Source organism: Rhea americana, unplaced genomic scaffold (assembly GCF_003343005.1).
Source record: "Rhea americana isolate MKP2758 unplaced genomic scaffold, rheAme1 scaffold_369, whole genome shotgun sequence".
Classification (NCBI taxonomy): domain Eukaryota; kingdom Metazoa; phylum Chordata; class Aves; order Rheiformes; family Rheidae; genus Rhea; species Rhea americana.
In genome coordinates this window covers 165140-185578 of record NW_028186500.1, presented here as the reverse complement: position 1 = coordinate 185578, position 20439 = coordinate 165140, and the positions used below count along the sequence as shown (strand labels likewise).

Here is a 20439-nt window from a genome sequence, read left to right as displayed (position 1 = left end):
ATATCCACCTGCACATATTTTCAAAGCGGTTTTGAGARTCTGGTGAGTTATGGAGTGTAAGCAAGATCCAAATCCTGATGGCTAAGATGAGAAAGTGCCCAGCTATGAGCCACCCAGGGAAAACTCTGCAACAGAACCAGAAACTGTCACCAGGGAACACGGCAGGAAGAAAACGAGAGGCACGGCTGCCAGCAAAAACAGATGATTAAACAACATGGAGCTTCAAAAATTTGTAAGAGGCTGTCACATGGAAAAATGCTCTAATGGCACTGTAATAAAAAGTAGCCTTGATTTTTAAAACATTCTCAATGGGCAAAGCAAAGAGACAGAAGGGTACTGAATGCTACCTTGCAGTACGCCAAAGGAATTTCTGCGGAGGACATCAAAAAGAAAAGGCACCTGACGAAGTCTGATGCAAATTCACAGCAATGTTACACTTTCACATTACCTTTTAGAGTTCAAACATCATAATTTCTGCAATTCTTCAACCAGAAAGCATTACCGGTTTTAGGTGGAATGTAAGACTGCCCCGCCGTCTTCACATCTAAGCCCCCAGGCGTCACCCAGGAAGCAACCCCGATGGAGCAACACTAGCTGCACAGGGATGCGTGACGCCGAGGCAGCTTCTAAAAGGGATTTTTGATGGTCTCGCAATACTAGCATCACTAAAGCCAGATAACCCCCAAGCCTCCGCTCTGACACATGAGCGATCGGGGCGGGTGACTTTATCAGGGACTCCTGACAAACGAATAAGCCGCAGGGAGCACATTCTTCATGTCGCTATTTACTGCGGCCACAAAGCACACAAGCACCCCAGCACCATAAATCACAGCGCTAGCGAGGCAGAGAGCGAGCGGGAGACTGCGCCAGCCCTGCCACAGCAGCATTCAGTGGGTTCGGGGCAGCTTCCCATTCCTGATGGCCTCGCTGTCTCCAGCCCAGGCTCCTGGATCGTCACCCTGAGCTGGCCAAACCAGTAAGCAGCGTCAGCAGCAGTGTGGTTTATACCTTACCTCTACACCTACTAAGCTAAATTAGGCTGAGGAGCATAAACAAGCCTAGTCTTTTAAAAGAGATGCTTACCATTTCCGTGCTCTCAGCGCTAGGACATTGCTGCCCCCAGCTGCCTGCCTGCCCAGACACAGAAACAGCCTATTTGCTTGGTGAATCAGATCCTGAACGGATCATAATTACACCCTGGATTTGAAATGACAGTGGCTCAGGTGGCCCTTTTTCAAGGGCAGCACATCTGGAAGGGGCACGCCACGTACCAACTCTGCAACGCTGAGTCTGGAATCCATCTTACAGAAAGAAAACTATGGAAGTGCTATTCCACACTACAAAGATTTTTTTTATTATTATTATTTTAATTTCTTTTTTTTTAAGTAGCCTAAGTTTTAAAGGTGTCTGAGTTAGTCCAGCTATACATACAGAGTAATAATAATAATAAAAAAAAATCTGATTTCCCCTATTGACAGAAAAATTTTACAGTACTATCAAACAGTTTCTGCCAAAATGTCATGAACTTTATTTCTCAGAAAATAAGCACCTTTTAAGAGAAAACCTACTAGCATCTGAAGAATAAAAAACAGCGTCAAATTTACAAGCAAAATTATATGCCAGACAACCTTTAAATTACAAATACTTAAAATGTAAGTTTGAGATACATTATTCCAATAAAACATGTAGGGGGAAAAAAAAGGCAGCAGAGGGTTCAGAAGCAATAAGCTATATAAAAGACACACTCTGACATCTAAAAGGCACCTTTCTTGAAGACACCTTTATATACCTGTAAAACCCAGGGTGGGGGAAAAGCAGAAGAGTTATCACCTTCCCCTCCTCCCCAGAGAAATGACTAAGCAGCAGAAAGGGACTGAGCAGCATTGGAGCAGAGGTCTCAGCTGGGATGAGATGCAGGCTACTTATTTCATAACAAAATGCAAGATTTTGGGTAGGCAGGACAACCTGACCCCATTTTATATTGAGATAAATAATTCCAGCACTATCTCTGAAGTAAACAGGAGATAAAATGAAGGTAGGAAAATATAGTAACACAGATATTATTGCTCAGGAGTACCTGCTATTAATACAAAGTGCAAGAAATTGTTCCCCTCCTATCCACTTATTTCCAGTCCAGTTTGCAAAAGAAATAGAAAAGCCGACCTGTGAGGTAGACCTACAGTTCTCACAAAATTACACATTCTGAAAATGCCTTTTCGAATAGAAGGAGACTTATAGGCCACTTTGACTTCAGTAGGGACACTTCACTAAAACACTTGACTTTATCGGCTATGTATTCGACTAAACAAGATCCTCCCAGGAGTGTATTGATGGGTGCATCCAARAAGTTTCAAAATCAGAGTGAAACAAAGCAGCAGCAATGTGGAAAGAACTGTAAAATGAAAAGCAAAATGAAAAACTAATAGTTGGGAATGAAAATTCCCTGTCTTCCATTCATCAGGCCTTCTTTGACAATAAAACAGAAAAATAACATGAAAAAGGATGGAAGACTAATGCCTGAAGAACTCCAGCGATGGAAGTAAGAAGCAAAATATTTATTTTTTAGGCTCAGCTTTTGCAGGTAAACATTAACTACAGCATATGAAATTAAAACCATCTCTGTTCAACTCAATTCTTTAAATCAGTAATGGTAAGGTCTAATGCAGAAAATTCAGATTACGGACTGACTCTTGAAATAGGGTGCCAGCCCCAAACGCTAAGAAAAACCCTTCAACTCATTTCTTCCAAATCTATTTTTACCTGGCACAATGTAATAGMTTGACACATGCATTAGTCAGACAGGACTACCTTAAAAACAGCATTCCCYGCCAGAGTTTGATCTTCCTATGCATCATAGCAAGGAGTGTTGAAATGAATTACCATCAAGTATTTGGAAAGACCTAGTGATAGCACCACAGGATCATCTATGGGCGCCGTAAGATTAGCTGAAGGTCTCACTCCCACTCACAGGCAAGTAACTGCCAGATGTGCTATTCAGATACAGCTTTTCCCATAGATTAAGCAGAACTGGCAAACTGTGGTTGGTCTCAAAGTCACCTTGATGGAAAGAAGTCAGCTGCAACACAAGGTTCCTTGAGGACAGATGGAGGCATTTACATCGACAGTAAACGGGATAACAGTTAAAGAGCTGTTAATTCTTATACTTCCGGGCACAATCTCCAGCTGTAGGCAAGATAGCTATTTCCCAGTGGTACACCACCATATAATTAGAGACATGAAGTAAAAGGAGAATGTTATACCCTTCCTCTCAATCTTGAGAGATTGACTTTTACTAAGAACAGAGAGCAACCAGAACTGAGGATTTACTGACATCATGAGAGATAACACAAATTTTGTCCATCACATACCAGTATTTAGCATTGAGGCTAGAGAAGCAATTACCAGAAAGATGAGCAAATCAGACTTAAGAGGCAAGCCCCTGCTACGACTAAAAAGCTGAAACAAGACCAGGGCAAACCTAAGCGAAAAAGTCAGAGAATTCTGCGGAACATTTGTGGTAGCCTATAAACCAAAAGGCATCAGCTATCAGATTTCCCACCTGAGCCTGGGACATGCTAAACAGATACAGCAGACATCTGACACCAATGAAGACACAAATTCAYCTCTGTGTATTCTCTCTGTGCATTCTCTCTGTGCTTAGCTAAAAGAGTCCTTTTGGTCAGGACACTTACAGGGTAACAGGCTACTTGTCAGACATAGTTACAACTCACATCTAAAGATATGAAACTTGTTACCATTCCCTAGATTACCATAATACACAAAATCACACCCTTCCAGGTCCTGTATACCAACTCTCCTAAGCAGCTCTGAAAGATACTCCAAAACCTTTCCACTGAGTTCTTAAACAGCTTTAAACTGAGCAGAAGAACTAGTTTATTCACTTGAGTGCTCACTAAACCAATTTCCAGTTGAATTTTTAAGCATCTGCTCAGCCCTGTCATGGGTTTGCAAGGTACGTTTATCCGCAATTAGTTCCTTGCACAACTCTGCAGCCATTGCTGAAGCGCTGATTTTCTGCTAACGCYGATGCTTGTCCTACAACTATAGCAGAACCAGTTTCTAAGAAGCTGATCGTTAAACTTCACTTCGGTTATAATGTATTTTTACAGTCTAGGCAGGTTCCATTGTGGTTAACAGAACATTTCATTTATCCAGCAGGCAAATAGCAATTTTTTCTAAGGTTTTTCTAAGTTAAGCCATTACCTTTCCTATGTGAGCGCTCTCTCACTCTCTGCCATTGACATATATCATTGTACTCATAAGTTCGGGTAGAGCACAATCCAAATTTAATCCCCAGAATAATGTTCAGGACAACATCACAACTGGCTAATTTTGAACCTTGTCTTGTCCCCAATTTCCTGAGTATCAGTATGACAAGATAACCCTATTGCTAACCTGAGGGAAGGCAATTAGATCCAATGAAATAACAGCATGTACCTGCAGTGTGCCATCCAGCCAAGAATTTCCAAGAACTCTCTAAGAACTTTATAAATGAAAATATGACATGAGTAAACACTGTTCTGATATAGGCAAGTATAATCTAATTGTGCCTGAGAGCAGAGAAATCAATATAGCCATTTTTTAAGTTTAGTAAACCTGAGGTGGCTAACAAAAGAAAAAATAAAATCACATATTCCAGAATTTCTCTTTCCATAAATTCCGTTTCTGCAAATGTGCAGGCAGCTTGTGCGTACACAGTCATTAAGCGCCTGTTTAACCTAAAATGAGATTTAAGCAAACCTTTTGCCTTCATACCTCACCTGCAATCTGCTACTAAGGTTAATGCCTTAAAGGGTTAATTAACATGTAYGCAATGCGTGGTTTAGGTAATATTAAAAGGGAATCTGTGAACAGACAAGTGTCACTGAGTGCAATGGAAATAAATTGGGCGTCTCCTTCCACACTTCAGCTTTCTCTCCTCAGATTTGCTCAGAGCTCTCTATGCTGCTTGTTCAGTAATTTCACGCTACGCTGCTTAACAATGTAAGCATGGAGGCTCAATCTAAAACTGCACTTCCCAAATGTCACTTGTTTGTGAACACATGGCTGAGTCTAAAATTGCTTTTAATATTAGARTGGTGCCTGCTGGCACTGCTGTAGTTAAGGGTCTGTCAGAATTTACATGATAAACCTCATTTTCTGGAGTGTATAACCATGACCATTTGCTACAGATAAATCTGGTATACAAGGTCACAGAAGACGAACACGATTTCAAAAATTTTCGAATCAGCTTCTCTTAACTGGTTTTAAATTTAAGACATGYAAAACCGATCTGAGGCCTCCTGAAGTTTTAGACTTTTCTTACTGCTCTTTTAATTCCAGAACAAACTCAAATATATGACTTCAGTTGCCATCACTCACCGAGAGAGCACGTTCTCAGAGCAATGGCATTTTCAGTTTTGTTCTAAAAGGCAAGTCTCCCATTTGCACATTTGTATTTAACCAGTTAGTGGTTTTAAGCAACTCCTCATCCAAATAAACACCTACTTGGGTTGCCATTTTTCCATAGTCAATCCACCGCAAAGTGGCAAAGTTGGTAGACTCAGCACAGTTGAAGCCGTGATTGAAGCCAGCATGGTAACCATAAGGAAATGTAATCATAAATTCTCCAGCTTCCTGTGTGATCTGGAAGAAAAAAGAAAAAAAAGAAAAGATAATAGGAAGAGATACCCCACAGACAAGCTGACATAGCAGTTTGAGAACAGAGACCTACTAAAAAACAACAAAATTCACTGAAAAGACATTGTCAAGTCTTAGCTAAAGTAAGATCAATTCCTTGTAATTGCAGAAATACTGAAGTAATTCTGTTATGGAAAAAAGACAGTACAAAGGATGGCAGAGTCAAAAGGTCTGAATCCTCCTCCGACCCACGGGCTGCATTTACAAACAGGGTCCCAGGCTGTAGCATCCCGAAAGACCAAGCAATCTTTAGATCATGATTATTTTAGCTAATGGTAAATCCAAATGTGTATTCCCACCACCATGTTAGATTAGATTTCCCTCCCAAAGACACACTCTCTTTCTACCTTTCACTGTGTGTACTTCCCAGTCCTTATATATTAAGTCTTATTCCTGTTTGTTCACCTGTAAATCAGATAACCTAAAACTTACAGCCCACTGTTTGTCTACTTAAGAGGAATTAAAGTAGCAATAAGCACTATGGACCTTATTCACATAAGGAGGTTTAAGAAGTTTAAAAACTCCAGATAGCTGTAATCACAAGCTAATCAATTCCTGCCTCTTCTAGAAAAGCCTCTTTTTAAAACTTATGAAGAGGAGATGATGTTGGGGGAAAAAAAAGGAATCTAACTGTTAGAGTATTAGCATATATCATAAAAATAACTGGCAGTGACATAGTGCTCTTATAGCAATCCTTCCAGTTCCAGGTCTCCAGCTTACAAAAGCACATGATAGCACCTCCCTTTTACAGATAGGATGAAGTCAAATTTTGCCTCTTTCCCAGTCTTTTTTAACCCAGAAGTGCTGACAGATCTTTTATAACAAGCAGTCACGTGACAAGCAACCACACTTGGATTATTTCCCATCAGCAGTAACTCACAGCAGAGCCAGTTATAGCCTACAGTGAATTCAAAGAACTTAAGAGTCTTAACACAAGAATGGGTCCGACTAACAAAAGGTAAATTAACAGAAGCTCACCCACTAGGCCAGACCAGCACCTAAACTTGCCAGTGCTATGAACATTAGCAGGAGAAAGAATAAAAGCTTGTATCATAAAGCAAGAAGCTCTTGCGGTATCTCTGGATGAGAAATCCTGAAGCCTGGCCTGTGCCCAGCTTCGAGGAACATTCTCCCACCCAGCTCTTCCATAAATCAAAGCAGAGAGGGAGATTGCTAACTTCAGAAGACGGGAAGATTATGTTTCTGTCAGGAAATCTACATCCTGGTGTCTTCATTTCAAGCCCACAGTGTATGTCCTCCATGTCACTGCTGTCAACATTATCCCTACAATAAATTAGAAAGCACTCAAGATGATGGATAGGCCATGCAGAAAAGTAATAACTATTGAAGGAAAGCCAGCACAAACTGCCACTCATGGAGAAAGCCCTAAATTTACTGACTTCTCCAAGCTCTTGCAGAATAAATTGAGAAATCAATAGGAGATTACAGAAATACACATTTTTAATTATTAAAAAGCCCTAGTATTGATCTGCCCTTCTTTTTTCCAGAAGTAAATACCATTACAGAGATTTATAAATGTGTGCCTATTCACTTCATCGAAGTCTGCCAAGAATATAGATGAAGGGGTCCTGTCTCTGTTTCTAAAGGAAATGACCCATGTTCACTGTCCCTGAACAACAGTGATCTTCCTTYAAAAGCTCCTATTTCAGGACAGGAGTTATTCAGATACAGACTGCTCAGACTATAGAGGTCTCCTCCCTTTTACATTTAAAACATCCTTCCAGAGAGTGCCATRGAGAGGAAAGCAGCTATCACAGAAAGCATAATTTCCCCCCACACATTCTGAAAGGCAGGATTAGGAGTTACATTTCTTTGTTAAGATGCTAATAATCTCCCTTTCTTTAAAAAAAAAGAAGTTTGGTTTTGAAAATAATATTCTTCTCTAACCATACACTGGTGTCTTCTGTTTTTGAAAAAAATTCTGAGACAACATCCAGTTCTTAGCTCAGGGTAGGTAGCCCTTATTTTAAGAGTTTCTATGCATACTTAGTATGGAAGAAATACTAGGCAGGAATCTGCAACTAACCCTCATATCACAAATCAAAGGGTTCATAGTGGGAAGCCTAGCTAAGCAGAAAACTCTCTTTACCAGGCAACAAATTTAAAAGCACCCTAATTTAAGCCATTTGTGTGCTATCTCTATTATTATATAGGCTAACTAAACTGACTTAGGATAAATTTGGAAGAAAAGCTTTCCTCCTCTACCGCCATTTTACAAACCCTTTTGCTACTCTGGCTTAGTTATTGATCAGAAATCACTTAGTATATAATTACTAGTCAATGCGAMTTTCCTCAGATACATGGAGAAGCAAATACATAACAATATATCACACTGCCTAGATACGCCTATCTACAAAATTCAAACATTTGGAGTCTTGCACAAACACTGTTTTAAGGTTTCCTTTACGTTCTGAASTGAGAGATAAGAGTACTGCCCAAATACGCTGCTTGAATGAAGAGCCAGAACTTAATTCCCAATTCCTACCCTCCTCCATCCTGCAGGAGGAACATGTCACTGGAGGATCACAGAGCAAACCTCACTTAGAATGCCTAGTATGTACAAAGAGGCTCCTTTTTACTAGTATTTTCAGTATCACCTTTAGATAAGCAGGGAYCACTTTTTAGGCTCTGTTCATGAAATTATTATACCCCCTATAGCTTCTGGCTGCACAACTTCATAGGGAAAACACGACAAGAAGTGACAAGACACAGCATTCAACCGATACAGAAACAGAAGGAAGCAGAGGCAAAACTCTTTTTACTTTACCATTTAAGTCCCATTCAGGTCATTAAATAAGGATACGGTACAGACAGATTTTCAGAAGATCACTCTGGCTACAGGTTCTGTACTCTTTTTCTGAATGTGGTTGGGACAGAGAACATTTTAACTGTCTACCAAAAGTYGTTCCCAAGAGGGATGGCTACGTATCAGCTATCACTATCATAGTCTAATCCACCCGTCTACTCTCCCCAAATTTGTAAAGTGAATATCCTTACCCCAAAATTATAAATAAATCCCACAATAAGGTATTTCATTATTAGTCACGCRCAGCAGATAGCCATGTTTTCATACTTGGGAATCAGGTTCCACAGACAGATTTACAAGAAACACGGTTTGTTGTTCTTTATGAACAATTTAATATCAACCATCATGTGCAAACTAGGCCAAGTCTAGCTGCTGATGTTGAACCATAAGCACCACATTGCTTCATGCAAGTCTCCCTTGCACTGACAGAAAGCTCATCTGACAAGCCAGATGATCACACTTCAAATTTCATTCATCACAGCCCTCCACTAGAAAAAATGAAACAGTCTCTGGAGCAGTAAATTGAATGAATTCATGGTTTTCATGCTATAAAAGAGCCAAGATCTTTTATTTCCATCTCAAAGAATCACTAGGCTTATCAAATAGGTGCTAGATTTTTGTCTCAGGTGCACTAACTCTAGCAAAACCATGCTTTAAAAAAAGCAGAGTTCTTATTTAGAAAAAGATTGCCGTAATGCGTAGAGCTGATGGTGCAAAAGAGATGGGGAACGACCAAATTGGTCTGAATCCAGCATTCTTTGGCACACTGCCCTGGAGTTAGAGCTCTGCTACTTCAGCCCCAATCCACCTTTTCTTACCCCTCGCCCAGGCGGCGTCACACCTTCAAACATTGCCCTTAACCGTTCTGGCAGGACAAGAGCTCTGCGCACAGGTAACGAACAGTAGCAGTAATAGTCTGACCAATTCTGCACAGATACTAAATCCTCAGTAAGCATGTTTGGCTGAGGAGATTTACTTCTTGACAGAAAACTTTTAAGAATAAGCATATTAAAGCAATCATACCAAATAAATATGACCCTGCGTTTCAAGTAAAAGGACTTAAGGGATTCATGGATCCTTACCGGCAAAATTCAGTCTAGAAAGAACGCTTACGCAGCAGAGAATCCGCACGTCTAACCCTCTCTTCTGGTTCATATAGCATCTGGCACAAAAACTTAAGTCTGTATTCCAAGAATCATCAATGAGTTATGCTGCCTACTGGTAAGTCATGGCATCTCTATTACAGTTCACCTTTCTCTAACTGGAGACACTTCCTGACCGGCAAACTAACAAGGCTTTAGTTAGTTCTAGCAAACTGTTTTAAAAGTACTTTTTAAAAAGTGGCTTAGTCAAACCACAAATCCTCATTTAAAGGCAGCTACTGAGTTTAAACTGATAAGATGCATTCAGCATCATAATGCATTTAGAAATCAGGCAATTCCCAGCTGCTTGCACTGAGCTGTTTCTTTAAGATGGGTGCAGTGTGTTGTGCACTTCAACAACTTGTCAGCGTCTCCAAAGCATCTTTGCACRTACCCGGTCAAAAGGAATGCCGTACTTCTTCAAGATTGAGGGCGAAATAAGGGTCATCTTGTGACGGAGGAAAGCATCGCATCCCTGAGAGCTTCCTGGAAAAAATCCTGTAGACACATTAAAAAGAGGAACATCACTACACGAATATTATATCCCATTATWATTTAATCAGAGACAAGCTAACTAAATGAAAATCTACCTAAATACTTCATACAGAATAAAGCAGTAAATATATAACTGAAGACATCAGTAATTAGGACACCTCTCTTTAAGGTATTACACTAATGTCSAGACAAAAACTTACACACTGAGGCACCTAAGTACAAATTCCATTTAACTTGAGGTTTAGCAGCTAAATCTTCTTATGCATCTGGGAATAAGTAACTTTGCCAAAATCTCAGTAAAACCCTGGCAAAGCAAGAAACAGAACCTGGCACTCTCTTATTCTCTTATTCCTGGGAAAGACAGACAACCCATAAGATTCTGAACCATTCTGCCCTATATTATCACTCTAAAGAAAGAAAGAAAGAAAGAAAAGGAAAAAAAGCACACACTGTTACGTACAGTCTGAAGAAAGAAATTAAAATAAATTAAACAAATTAAACAAAACATATCCACCTCCGTTACACTGTAGTACAGCAAGAGGAACACTCATTCCCTGGCCATAGCAGTCACTCATGAGTCTGGCAGACAGTATGAGCCCACTCAGACAGCATCTCTTAACATTACGAAGTGCAAGTTCAAACACAGCCACAAGATCCAAACTGAGTCATTAAAAAGAGTCATAATAATTAATAATACTAAAATCGAGCTAAAAATTGGATGTTAGTACTTCTCTACCCAAAACATCAGCCAGACACATTTTAACATGCTCGGTTCTTCTCCTCCACATTTTACACTGCAGAACAAAAACGACCACTTTATGCTAGTTTCTATGCAAACACCCCAAAGGAATTCTGGTGGGGAATAAAGCAGAGTCAGTCTAGCTGTTCTTTGCAAACAAGCAAGAACTCTTCCACCATAACTCCCCTTACACTTGCTCTAGTGTTCAAACTCCTCATTGAGCTAATTTAACTGGATAAACCATCCAAAAACTAAACTAACGAAAAAAGTTAGTAACTTTTGGACCATTTACTAGGTTGATTCAGCTCAGCAGTGTTGCAAAAACCCAGGGAAAAACCCATGCACAGCCAGGAGTAGGGGAAATAGAGAGACTTCGCCTTTTGGCTATTAAATCAGTTCAGCTGTCTCATTACTTTTCTCCCTAAAATAACAGTATTGAGATCTGTCATATCTGTTTTCCTGCCCTTTATCTTCTTAGACTTACCAACATAACAGCGCTATGTTCAAGACCACACATTCCACTCCAAGTAGGTGATTCAATCAACAAATTACAGGTTGCAGGGATTAAAAAAACCACCACCATTTGGGAAAAAAAATAACCCAAGCTCTGAAAACAAAACTAATTGATGGGACATAATGGAAGGGGTATCAAAAAGTGCAATGGATTACTGGATTACTGGTTTTCTTGTACTTTTTTACTAAAAGCTTTTCAATTAAAATTATGACTGCCTGCTACCCAGTCTGTCGTCTCTCTCTGCAGTTCCTCTTTTTAATGCACAGTTTAAGTGGCTCTCATTAAAGCTACTAATAAAGAAGCACATTTTAAGTGATTAGCACCAATAACATGGCAACACATTAACACTCTCTCCATGGGCTCCACAACTCTCCCAGTGAGCCCATTTGCAGCTCAGCTATTCATTTTCCATATTAATTGCACACTCATTTCTCCATACTGAACTTCTTCACAGTATAGACCGTTGATGCACAGGATAGGGAGAATGCCTAAGTAGTGATACTGCTTCACTGCCATCTCAAAACACCTCCCACTTCCAACTTCCATAAGCTACAGAGCAAAAAGAAAAATAAGGCTCAAAATAAAGACCAGATCATTGTGAATTTGCTCTGGTTTCCACATTGCCAATCATGAATAAGAATCAAAACTGAACCAGCAGTAGAAATAGGTGATGAACAGACAGAGATTTATGCAACATTGCCCTGCTTTGAATCTGGTGTGATATTCCAGGTTTTATATAATGTGCATTGTTTGAATTTACAGACTTTTTAATAGATGAAATGGTAACTTTTATAAAACCTGAAAAATGGCTCATCTAAGCTGTACTGACCTGCAGGAGTACATGCAGCACTTTCAAGCAGTAATTTTCAGTATTATTGTATTTAGTGTTCATGGCTTTTAGTGCCCAGGAAAACAACACTGTCATGCCCTAGGAAGTTTTTATCCATTTCTTCTACATTTATTCTGCACAACCAATTGCTCCCTTTAACACTCTCCCCCTTTTTACTGAAGTATGAAACAGTCAACRGAATGTCAGCCGGTCACCAAGAAATTTTAGTACTATGAATTTGTCTACCTTCTGCAAGAATTGCATCTGAACATTTTTGTTTTGCACCAGAATACAGTTTTCCAGATTTTCTTACCTGCTTCTGCTGCACTAACTTCAACAACAGATTTAGAGCATTGAAGTATGCCTCACTGAAGATGAAACATGTAGATTTTGAGTTAATTATTCTGGGGCAGGAGCTTTTTTTAGCTGGGCAGCTCTTAGAACATTTGCAAGTGCATGGAAATAGCAACAACAACAAAAACTAACACAACATCAACAAATTAAAAAAATACGTATTTCTGCAGTCAATCATCTTCCCTGAAGCTTCCAGCATTACCAACTGGAAATCAGCACAAGTGCCAAAGAGGGAGCGCTGAACTCTGTGCTCCCTGCTCTCACTGAGGTTGGGTGGCAGCTTACAGGGTGCCCTTGGCAGGGAGCCAGGCAAGAACATGCACCCGAGGTATTCAGCAGCTGAGGCTGGCACTCTGTAAGGCCAAAAATTTACAAACAGCTTGACGAGTGGTGGAGGCTTGTCAACAGCTAGAGCTAGCCCTGCTTTAACTCTCTTATTTTAAAAAGAACTTTATCATACTGTTAAGAGGAAAGAGAATGAGGCTAGAATAAAAGAAAAGCCACTGAAAACATGCACTGTTGCTCATCGAAGTGAACTCCACTAACTGTTCTCCCTGAATACTCTGCTAGTGAATTTGTAAGCACTTTTCTAGTTAAGATGTGTCAAAGTGATCAATACTAATACTGCATATGTAACATTTCTAATGCAGGATGCAAGAATACTCTCTACAACATCTTTTCCCAGCAGAGTATGTGTGTATGTGGGGAGGGGGTATCACAAAGACCCCACAAACTGCAATCCACACAACAGGATCAACAGAGTTCTTACTGTGACAAACCACGTACTACGTTGGAAAAACAGGATGTCTCTCTTAGTAAATTAATTTCCTAGACAATGGAAGAGTTTAGTCTCAAAGCCTCAAGATTAAAGTTTTTTCCATCAATTTTCAACAGGGCCTTGGTCTGTCAGCAGACTGAGGCTTTGAGAAAACAGCTGCCCTGGTAGGAAGTGTTTACAGCTCTTCTGACACGATGACAAGGTTTCCAACTCTGAAGCTATTATGCCAATGCAGACGGATCTCACAGTTCTTGCAAGAGTAAATTATAACAGCCAGTTAAACATCAGTTCTTTACAAGTCCATTTACAATCAAGGGTGGGATTCTCCTTTCAAATGCTTCCGGTTTCACTAAGGACATACCCATGTATTTGTCCAAACACCACTAGCAAAGGAGGAAGCTAAGCTTACCTTTTGCCAGTCGTTCCAATCTCTTGCCATGTTCTGGAGGTATGGCATACCTAGGAAAAAGTTCATACATAAGAAAAATAAAATCAAATTTCAATCTAAAAACAGTGAAAGACATTTTTAAAAGGGTAGGAACAAGTGTGGTAATAGCTTTCAGAACAGCACACTTGCAACAAATGGCTGGAAATACAAACCAAAATTTTAGAAGCCTAGAACTTATCTATAATACATGAACAATGAAAATAACATATGGAAGAAAGCCAGTATTTTAATCAAAATCCTTTGATTCTTTACATCATATGTGTTATTTTCTTGCAATTATTTTTTCAGCAACATCACTGACTTCACACAGGACTTCGCAAAGTAGAAGAAGAACTGAGATGACAAAGTGATGATACAGCGCACTGGAAAACCTAGAAATAAACCCATAAAGGAAACAGCAGAYTTATTTTCTGCAGAAAAGATATCTGCAAAATGAAACTATGAGGCTGTGCTGAAGATTAACACGTAGAAATTTTAGACAAGTTGAAAAGATGAGAAGGAGGAGTTATGTATGTTGATATATCTAAAGAGAATGAAGATAAACTCTTTCAAAGAAAAATCTGCGTAGATCTTTTGGGGTTTATTCAAAAAAAACCAGTAAATATTCTTCGCAACAGCCAAAGCAGTAGTGGATTATATCATCTGATGTGAAACTGAAAGAATTAAGCTACTAGGTAACTATTAGGTTGTTTTACTAGTGCAAAGTATGGAATGTAATTCAGGAAAAACAATCAACCGCCTAAAGTCACGCAAGATTCTAATCGAGATGTTTTCCCGCGATCATCAGAAAATGGCAACTGAGTTCTGTTTCTAAAACAGTTCTGTCACATGAACTGATGATGCAGTAAGTTACAGAAAAATTAAGTCTGGTCATTGCCACCACTCAGAAGCCTTCCGCTGTGCTCCTCTGTGCATGTAACATCTCACAACTGCTGAATACATATTCAGCTCTCTTCAGAAAGTCAGCGATAAAAGATGAATGTTGTTTTCCTATAAGCAATTTAGACACTTGAATATGCTTTAACAGAAAGACACTAGAAACAAACAAACAAACAAAAGGCAAAAATGCTCCTGATGATTACAGAAGAGGTGCTATGTCTGACCTTTTTTTTTTAAATAGAGACGAGAAAAGTTTCAAATGACTGTGCTTCTTTTTCATAAATTGTTACTCACCTTACTGCTCTAGAGTTATACTAGCTCAGTATTCACAAAGGTAAAAATGAGGTGTTCAGGATTTTGCAGGTTCAAGATATAATGAGGCAACTGTTTTAACATGATGACACATGATATCATCAGTAGAATTTTGTAATGTTACAAAATTATTGTTTACATTATATGTGGCTCTGATGCCATTTTTGGTCAAAATCACATAAAATATTGCAAAGTGTCATTTGTGAGAGTGACATTTATTACCATTCTTAACTTGTGACAAGCATAAGTAACGAAGAACGCTTTGTTATTTTCAATAAAGATGCCAAAAATCACCACCTCTCATTATAACAAGCCGAAAACAGGATATTGTAGCATGCAACCGGACAGTCACAACAGGTAAATAGTATTGCTCTGCTTATGGTAGAATCTCTCAAAATACAGCCAATTTTAGAGGACTTTCAGCCAGTCCCCTTGCTCAACTTCTCAATTTAAAAGTCAAAAGTTTATCTACAATGTAAGGAAAAATACATAAGAGTCACTTCCCATATTCTTGTTGTCTAAAAAATCAAAGTAAATATACCTATTGTGATCTGGCAGGTTAGAAAGGATAACAAAGGAAAGAAATCATACATAGGATGCTTCAAGATTTAGATGTTAAGCCGATTTAAACTGATGGCTTAAAAAAAATCTAAAGGAAAACACTATGTAGCACCTAATCTTATAAAATAATAAATATMGTAATGTGCTCCCAACATTCTCTGACCAAAGTTTGACAGTGCTTTAAATTGCATAATTATCAAAAAAAATTCAATTTCATTTGTCTTGGACAAAGCCAGTAGCTTTCATTTTACAAAGACCATTCATCACTTACATAAATGTGATAAAACTAATCCCGATCCAAAGCTCCTTTGTGGGATTAATGTCCCTTAAAACAGGGAAATGAGACATTCCATTCCTTCTGGGAAAAATGCTGAAGGACTGGGAAAGAACTAATTTATGGCTACAAGGCTGCTGATGATTAATGTAATATCCCCAGTCTACAATGCAACCTTCACTTAATTAGTGCCTGTAATTGGGAGTTGTAAAGATAAGATTAATTGAATCTGGAGGATGTTAAAAGTTTAATACATTGGAACATGGTTATTGTGTTATCTGAAACTGCAGACTGCAGGAAGTCAAGCTGAGTTTTAAAGAATGCTCTGTGGAGAGGCAAAGAAAAAGGACTTGCTTGGATAGGCACCAGCAAGACAGGAGGAATTTCCAGCTTATAAGAAAGAACTATATGTAATAATATACTAGTCAAAATACCCTACCACAGAACAGACTCGCAGAGTAACAGCTGGTTCCTATTTTAAAAGTCAACTTTTGTTTGGACCAATCTTTTAAAAAGTAAAGCCTGTATCTCTCTACAGATTCATTCTCGGGAATTCACAAAATTAACTCCAGAAGAGCATTAAAAGTTAGCCAGATTCTGCTTTAAGATACACTCACAAATCTGACTGGCTTATATAGACACAGGCAAGAAAGAACGAACTTGGGATCCTATTTAAGACCAGCGAGAGAAACAGAAGGCTCCTGCAAGGATGGCACGGATTGAGCTAGCTAGTCTATGTGATCAGACACAAAATGATTGATTATAAGGTAGAATAACAACAGAGGTGACATGGAAAGATTAGAAATTGCTGCGATCAAAGGAGTACTGTAATTGAACATATAAACATCCATAAAGGGCTGGCTTTTGTGTACGACCTTATGGTATCATCCTCCTGCTTTCACTATGAAGAATGGCCAGACACTTATTGGGGACAAAATCCTTGATAGAAGGAGCTGACAGAACGCTGTCATTCAGTGTGATTCGTTACTGTCCCTCTTGTGCCCACAGGTTGGGGCTTGGATCAACAGCAAAGTATCTTTAATTCCAGAGACAGTTGCTAAAATTATGCATGGTAAAGCATTTACAATATAAATTTCCTTTTCTACATGCATCATTTTGAATATTTCAGGCTCTTGTTTTAACCAAATAGTAACGTTTTTTCTTCCTTTAGTATCTCAGCCCCAATACTAAAGGTAGTTGGTTTGCTCTGAAACAAACACTCCCTGCCAAAATCCTATCAAAATCTTAAAAACACCCAAATCCACCAGATTGCACATAAAACTACTTCCCTTGTCTGTCCCATTTAGATCACAGCATAAGTGTATTCCACCATGGGAGACGTGAGAAGAAAAAGCACCAGAGAACAAGCAAAAAGCCCTGGGATTTTTAGACCAGTTGGCCAAAACAGACCACAATATCCATGAAAGACCTCGTCCTGGGCTATAACTAGAAGAAAATGTCAGCCTGACAACTACCCGATACTTCACTCGGGTTAACAGGAGCAGTTTTGTGACATCCCATTGCCTGCATGGAACTGAATGAGGAATAAAACAGGCCTAACTTTGACTCAGCCTTGGAAGGATGCTCCTTTAAACCACAGCAGAAGAAGGGGCAAGGATTTTCCATCATCGCAAACAGCCACAAAACTAAGAAGTGATGTATAAACTATTCTAATAGCCTTCAGTAAGAACGAGCTTTTTATAGACAACTACTGCTTCAGAGAAGAGAGCAGCAGCAGCCAACGAGAAACAAGTGTCAAAAACYGCTAACCTGAGTCACTGCCTCAAGAGCATAATCTGTCCCTCCTGCTTCAGCGAGGTTCAGCTAAGTCTCCATCATCAGCACTAAACGAGCAAATGTTTGGAGGAGTAGCAAACTCCCAGAAAACCAGGCTTGCAAACAAAAGAGGAGACTGTACCCYAGTTAGCACTTTCACGAGGCAGCCTTTCAGTAGTTGACTGAAGCAGAGTGCCAAATTTATCCTGAAAACCCACCACTCAGCAATTTTTTGGATTATAGCATGAATAACCTGTTTTGCTATTTTTGCCAGAGAACACAAGATTCTCATGAAGGAAAGAAAAAGTCTCAAAATAAAGAAATTATAACTATATGACTCAAATGTCACCTTACCCTGAGGTCAACAATCTGTAAGTAATATACTGATCATTCTAAATTACCTCTTTCTAGTCTTTTTACTAAAACAGGAGCAAAAAGGCCCCTGAAACAGATAAGTATCGCTCGGAGAAATCTACAACTTACTATTTTCAACTTCCGAAGTAGTTTCACAAAATCTAATTCTAGCATATCTCATAACTACTTCAGGGTAATTTTCAAGAGTTCTAGTGTATCCTGAAAAAAATGGATTCTGATTTTAACTACCAAGCTGCAGGATCACAGACCAGAAGTTCTTTGCCCCAAAGCTACAAATTTCTCAGATTAGCATTTCCATAAAGTGGGAGCCTGCTTTCGTTGACAATGAATAAGTTTAACTGGACGGTCCCCTTTTTATCCTTAATACAAAAGAAAGAGCCTTCCTATTTGCCATAAAGGATGTCATTAATAGTGTAATTTTCTTGGTGTTTTGTTTATTCTCCTGGAATGGCTTGATGGATGTGGATAATTATCAGACTATAAAAGCTAGCAAATGTGCTATTTTCTATCGCTCTAAATCATCAAACAAATAAAGTGTGAAACAGCATTTTTGAATACAATTTTCCCCTCTAATGGCTTAGAATTATTATCAGGAACAATGAAAATAAATAAGCAAATGCCTTGTGAGTTAAGAATTAAATGAGTGTGTCAGTAAAAAAGAACAGACAGGCCATCCTGGGATACAAGGACCAGCTCAGAAGCCACTACAAGATGACMTAACAGCGAACTCGCTACTGCAATGACACTGTTTCTAGCATTCCTCAGGGACTTTCCAGTCTAGCTTAGATCCTGCTCTCAAGACTGCCTCTTCGGTAGAGGGTGGAGAGGGAAGACAATTTAATTTTGTCCTATTCTTGGCCACTGAAAGCTATTAAAAATGTTATCCACAACAAAGCACTGCTGCCTCAGGAAATCTTCAGCCCACTCTCATGCTCTCTCCACCGGTTTCGCTCCCTTTAAGAGAAACTGTTTGCACCTGAAGCAATCCATTGGTTTTTGCAGAGCACCACCCCTTCCCCTAGTTCAGCCTTCCCTCCAAGCTTCCAAGACCTTTCCTTGCTACAGTTGTGACACACACGTGCACAGTTTTTGACAGGTACAGCATCTTGCCTCCGTTGCTCCCCACAGGTCAGCAACTCAGCCTCTCCTTSCAACAACTCAGAGGAATTAAGCAGTGATTAGATTACTGAATCTCATGCATCCCTCCTCTACTGGAGATTGCACACCATGGGCAGGAGGTTCAACTGCAAGGCTCTGGAAATGTCACTGCRGTCTGACTCATGTTAGAAGGCAGGAAAGCTAATTTCACAGTGTCTGCACAAGGTCTGGCCAAACAGGGCCCACAYAGTTTAACATGCTATAATTACTGAAATAAGGAATAGAAACTAAAAGAGAACAGCACATTTAAAGTGCCTAAGACCATGTGTCAAGCTGGGGGTTAGTTATCTGTCTTTGAAGCAGATTTAGTTGTGCCAAGAATATTGACCCTCTGAAGATTCAAATGCCAACCTACTCTCAGTGGTTACAAGCAGAATAAAAAGCTGTTATTTCAATCTCTGTAAGACAAAATGCGTCCATAAAGGCATAATCTGAACGCTGACCTTCAACATCTTTAGTCCCAGTGACAGCAGCGATGCCTCCAAAGTAAACTCTTTAGTCCATCAAGAACATATATTACCCAATAGAAGCCACTACAGGCCACCACCACATACCAAGTAGCCCCTCATCTGCAAAAAATGAAGGTTCATACCCTGCTCCTGAGGTCTAATTTTACTATAGGGTGAAATAGTTATAATACAATACCTTCTAGCACTGTCAAAGTAAAGCTCAGAGCAACCACTGTAATTTTTTCACTTTTAATTTTTAAGCTAGTTTTGCAGCCTGTTTGAAAAAAAGACGTATCAACAAAATTAATGGATTGCTCCTTCATCAATAGCATGATCACTGTCAGCTCGATACCCTTCATGSTCAGCTCTCTTTTTCTCTTTTATTTTCCTCCATGTAACAGCCCTTCATCCTTTCCTCCCTCCCAGTTTGTTAAAAGATAGAAAACAACTCCCTCTCTTCTTCTCATCCATTTCAGAAGTTATCCAACAGTGAATTTGCTTTAAACACCCAGTTTCGCTTCTCAAGATCACCATTTGGAAAGGAAAACCACTRGCCTCCCTCACTTGTCCCCTTTTGCTGTGACTCCTTTGCATCAAAAACACAAACACTGGCTCTGGAGATAAGATTGCTCATGGACCAGAGAGCTCCTTGTTCCTAGGAAAGAACTTTTATCGAATGTCTGCAGTTTTATCTTTAATGGATCATTTTACAGGACAACAGATGAAGGAATTCAGTATCTTTAACCAGCAGCATCAATGATTTCAAATAATGACATTTTTATTGAAATACACACAGGGAGAAAGATAAACACAGAGGCCTGGGAGTATC

At 39.3% G+C, this 20439-nt stretch overlaps 1 protein-coding gene across 2 annotated transcripts in view; it reads right to left on the bottom strand.

Annotated features, from left to right (window-relative positions):
• Positions 1 to 20439, bottom strand: part of KDM4B (lysine demethylase 4B) — an 81617-nt gene that overhangs the window by 44442 nt on the left and 16736 nt on the right. For both annotated transcript variants that reach the window (XM_085312621.1, XM_085312623.1), the window contains exons 5-7: positions 13788 to 13837; positions 10064 to 10167; positions 5509 to 5646 (exon numbers count right to left, since the gene is read on the bottom strand). In XM_085312621.1, coding sequence (XP_085168747.1) covers positions 5509 to 5646; positions 10064 to 10167; positions 13788 to 13837 — 292 coding nt within the window. The remainder of the gene's footprint in view (positions 1 to 5508; positions 5647 to 10063; positions 10168 to 13787; positions 13838 to 20439) is intronic.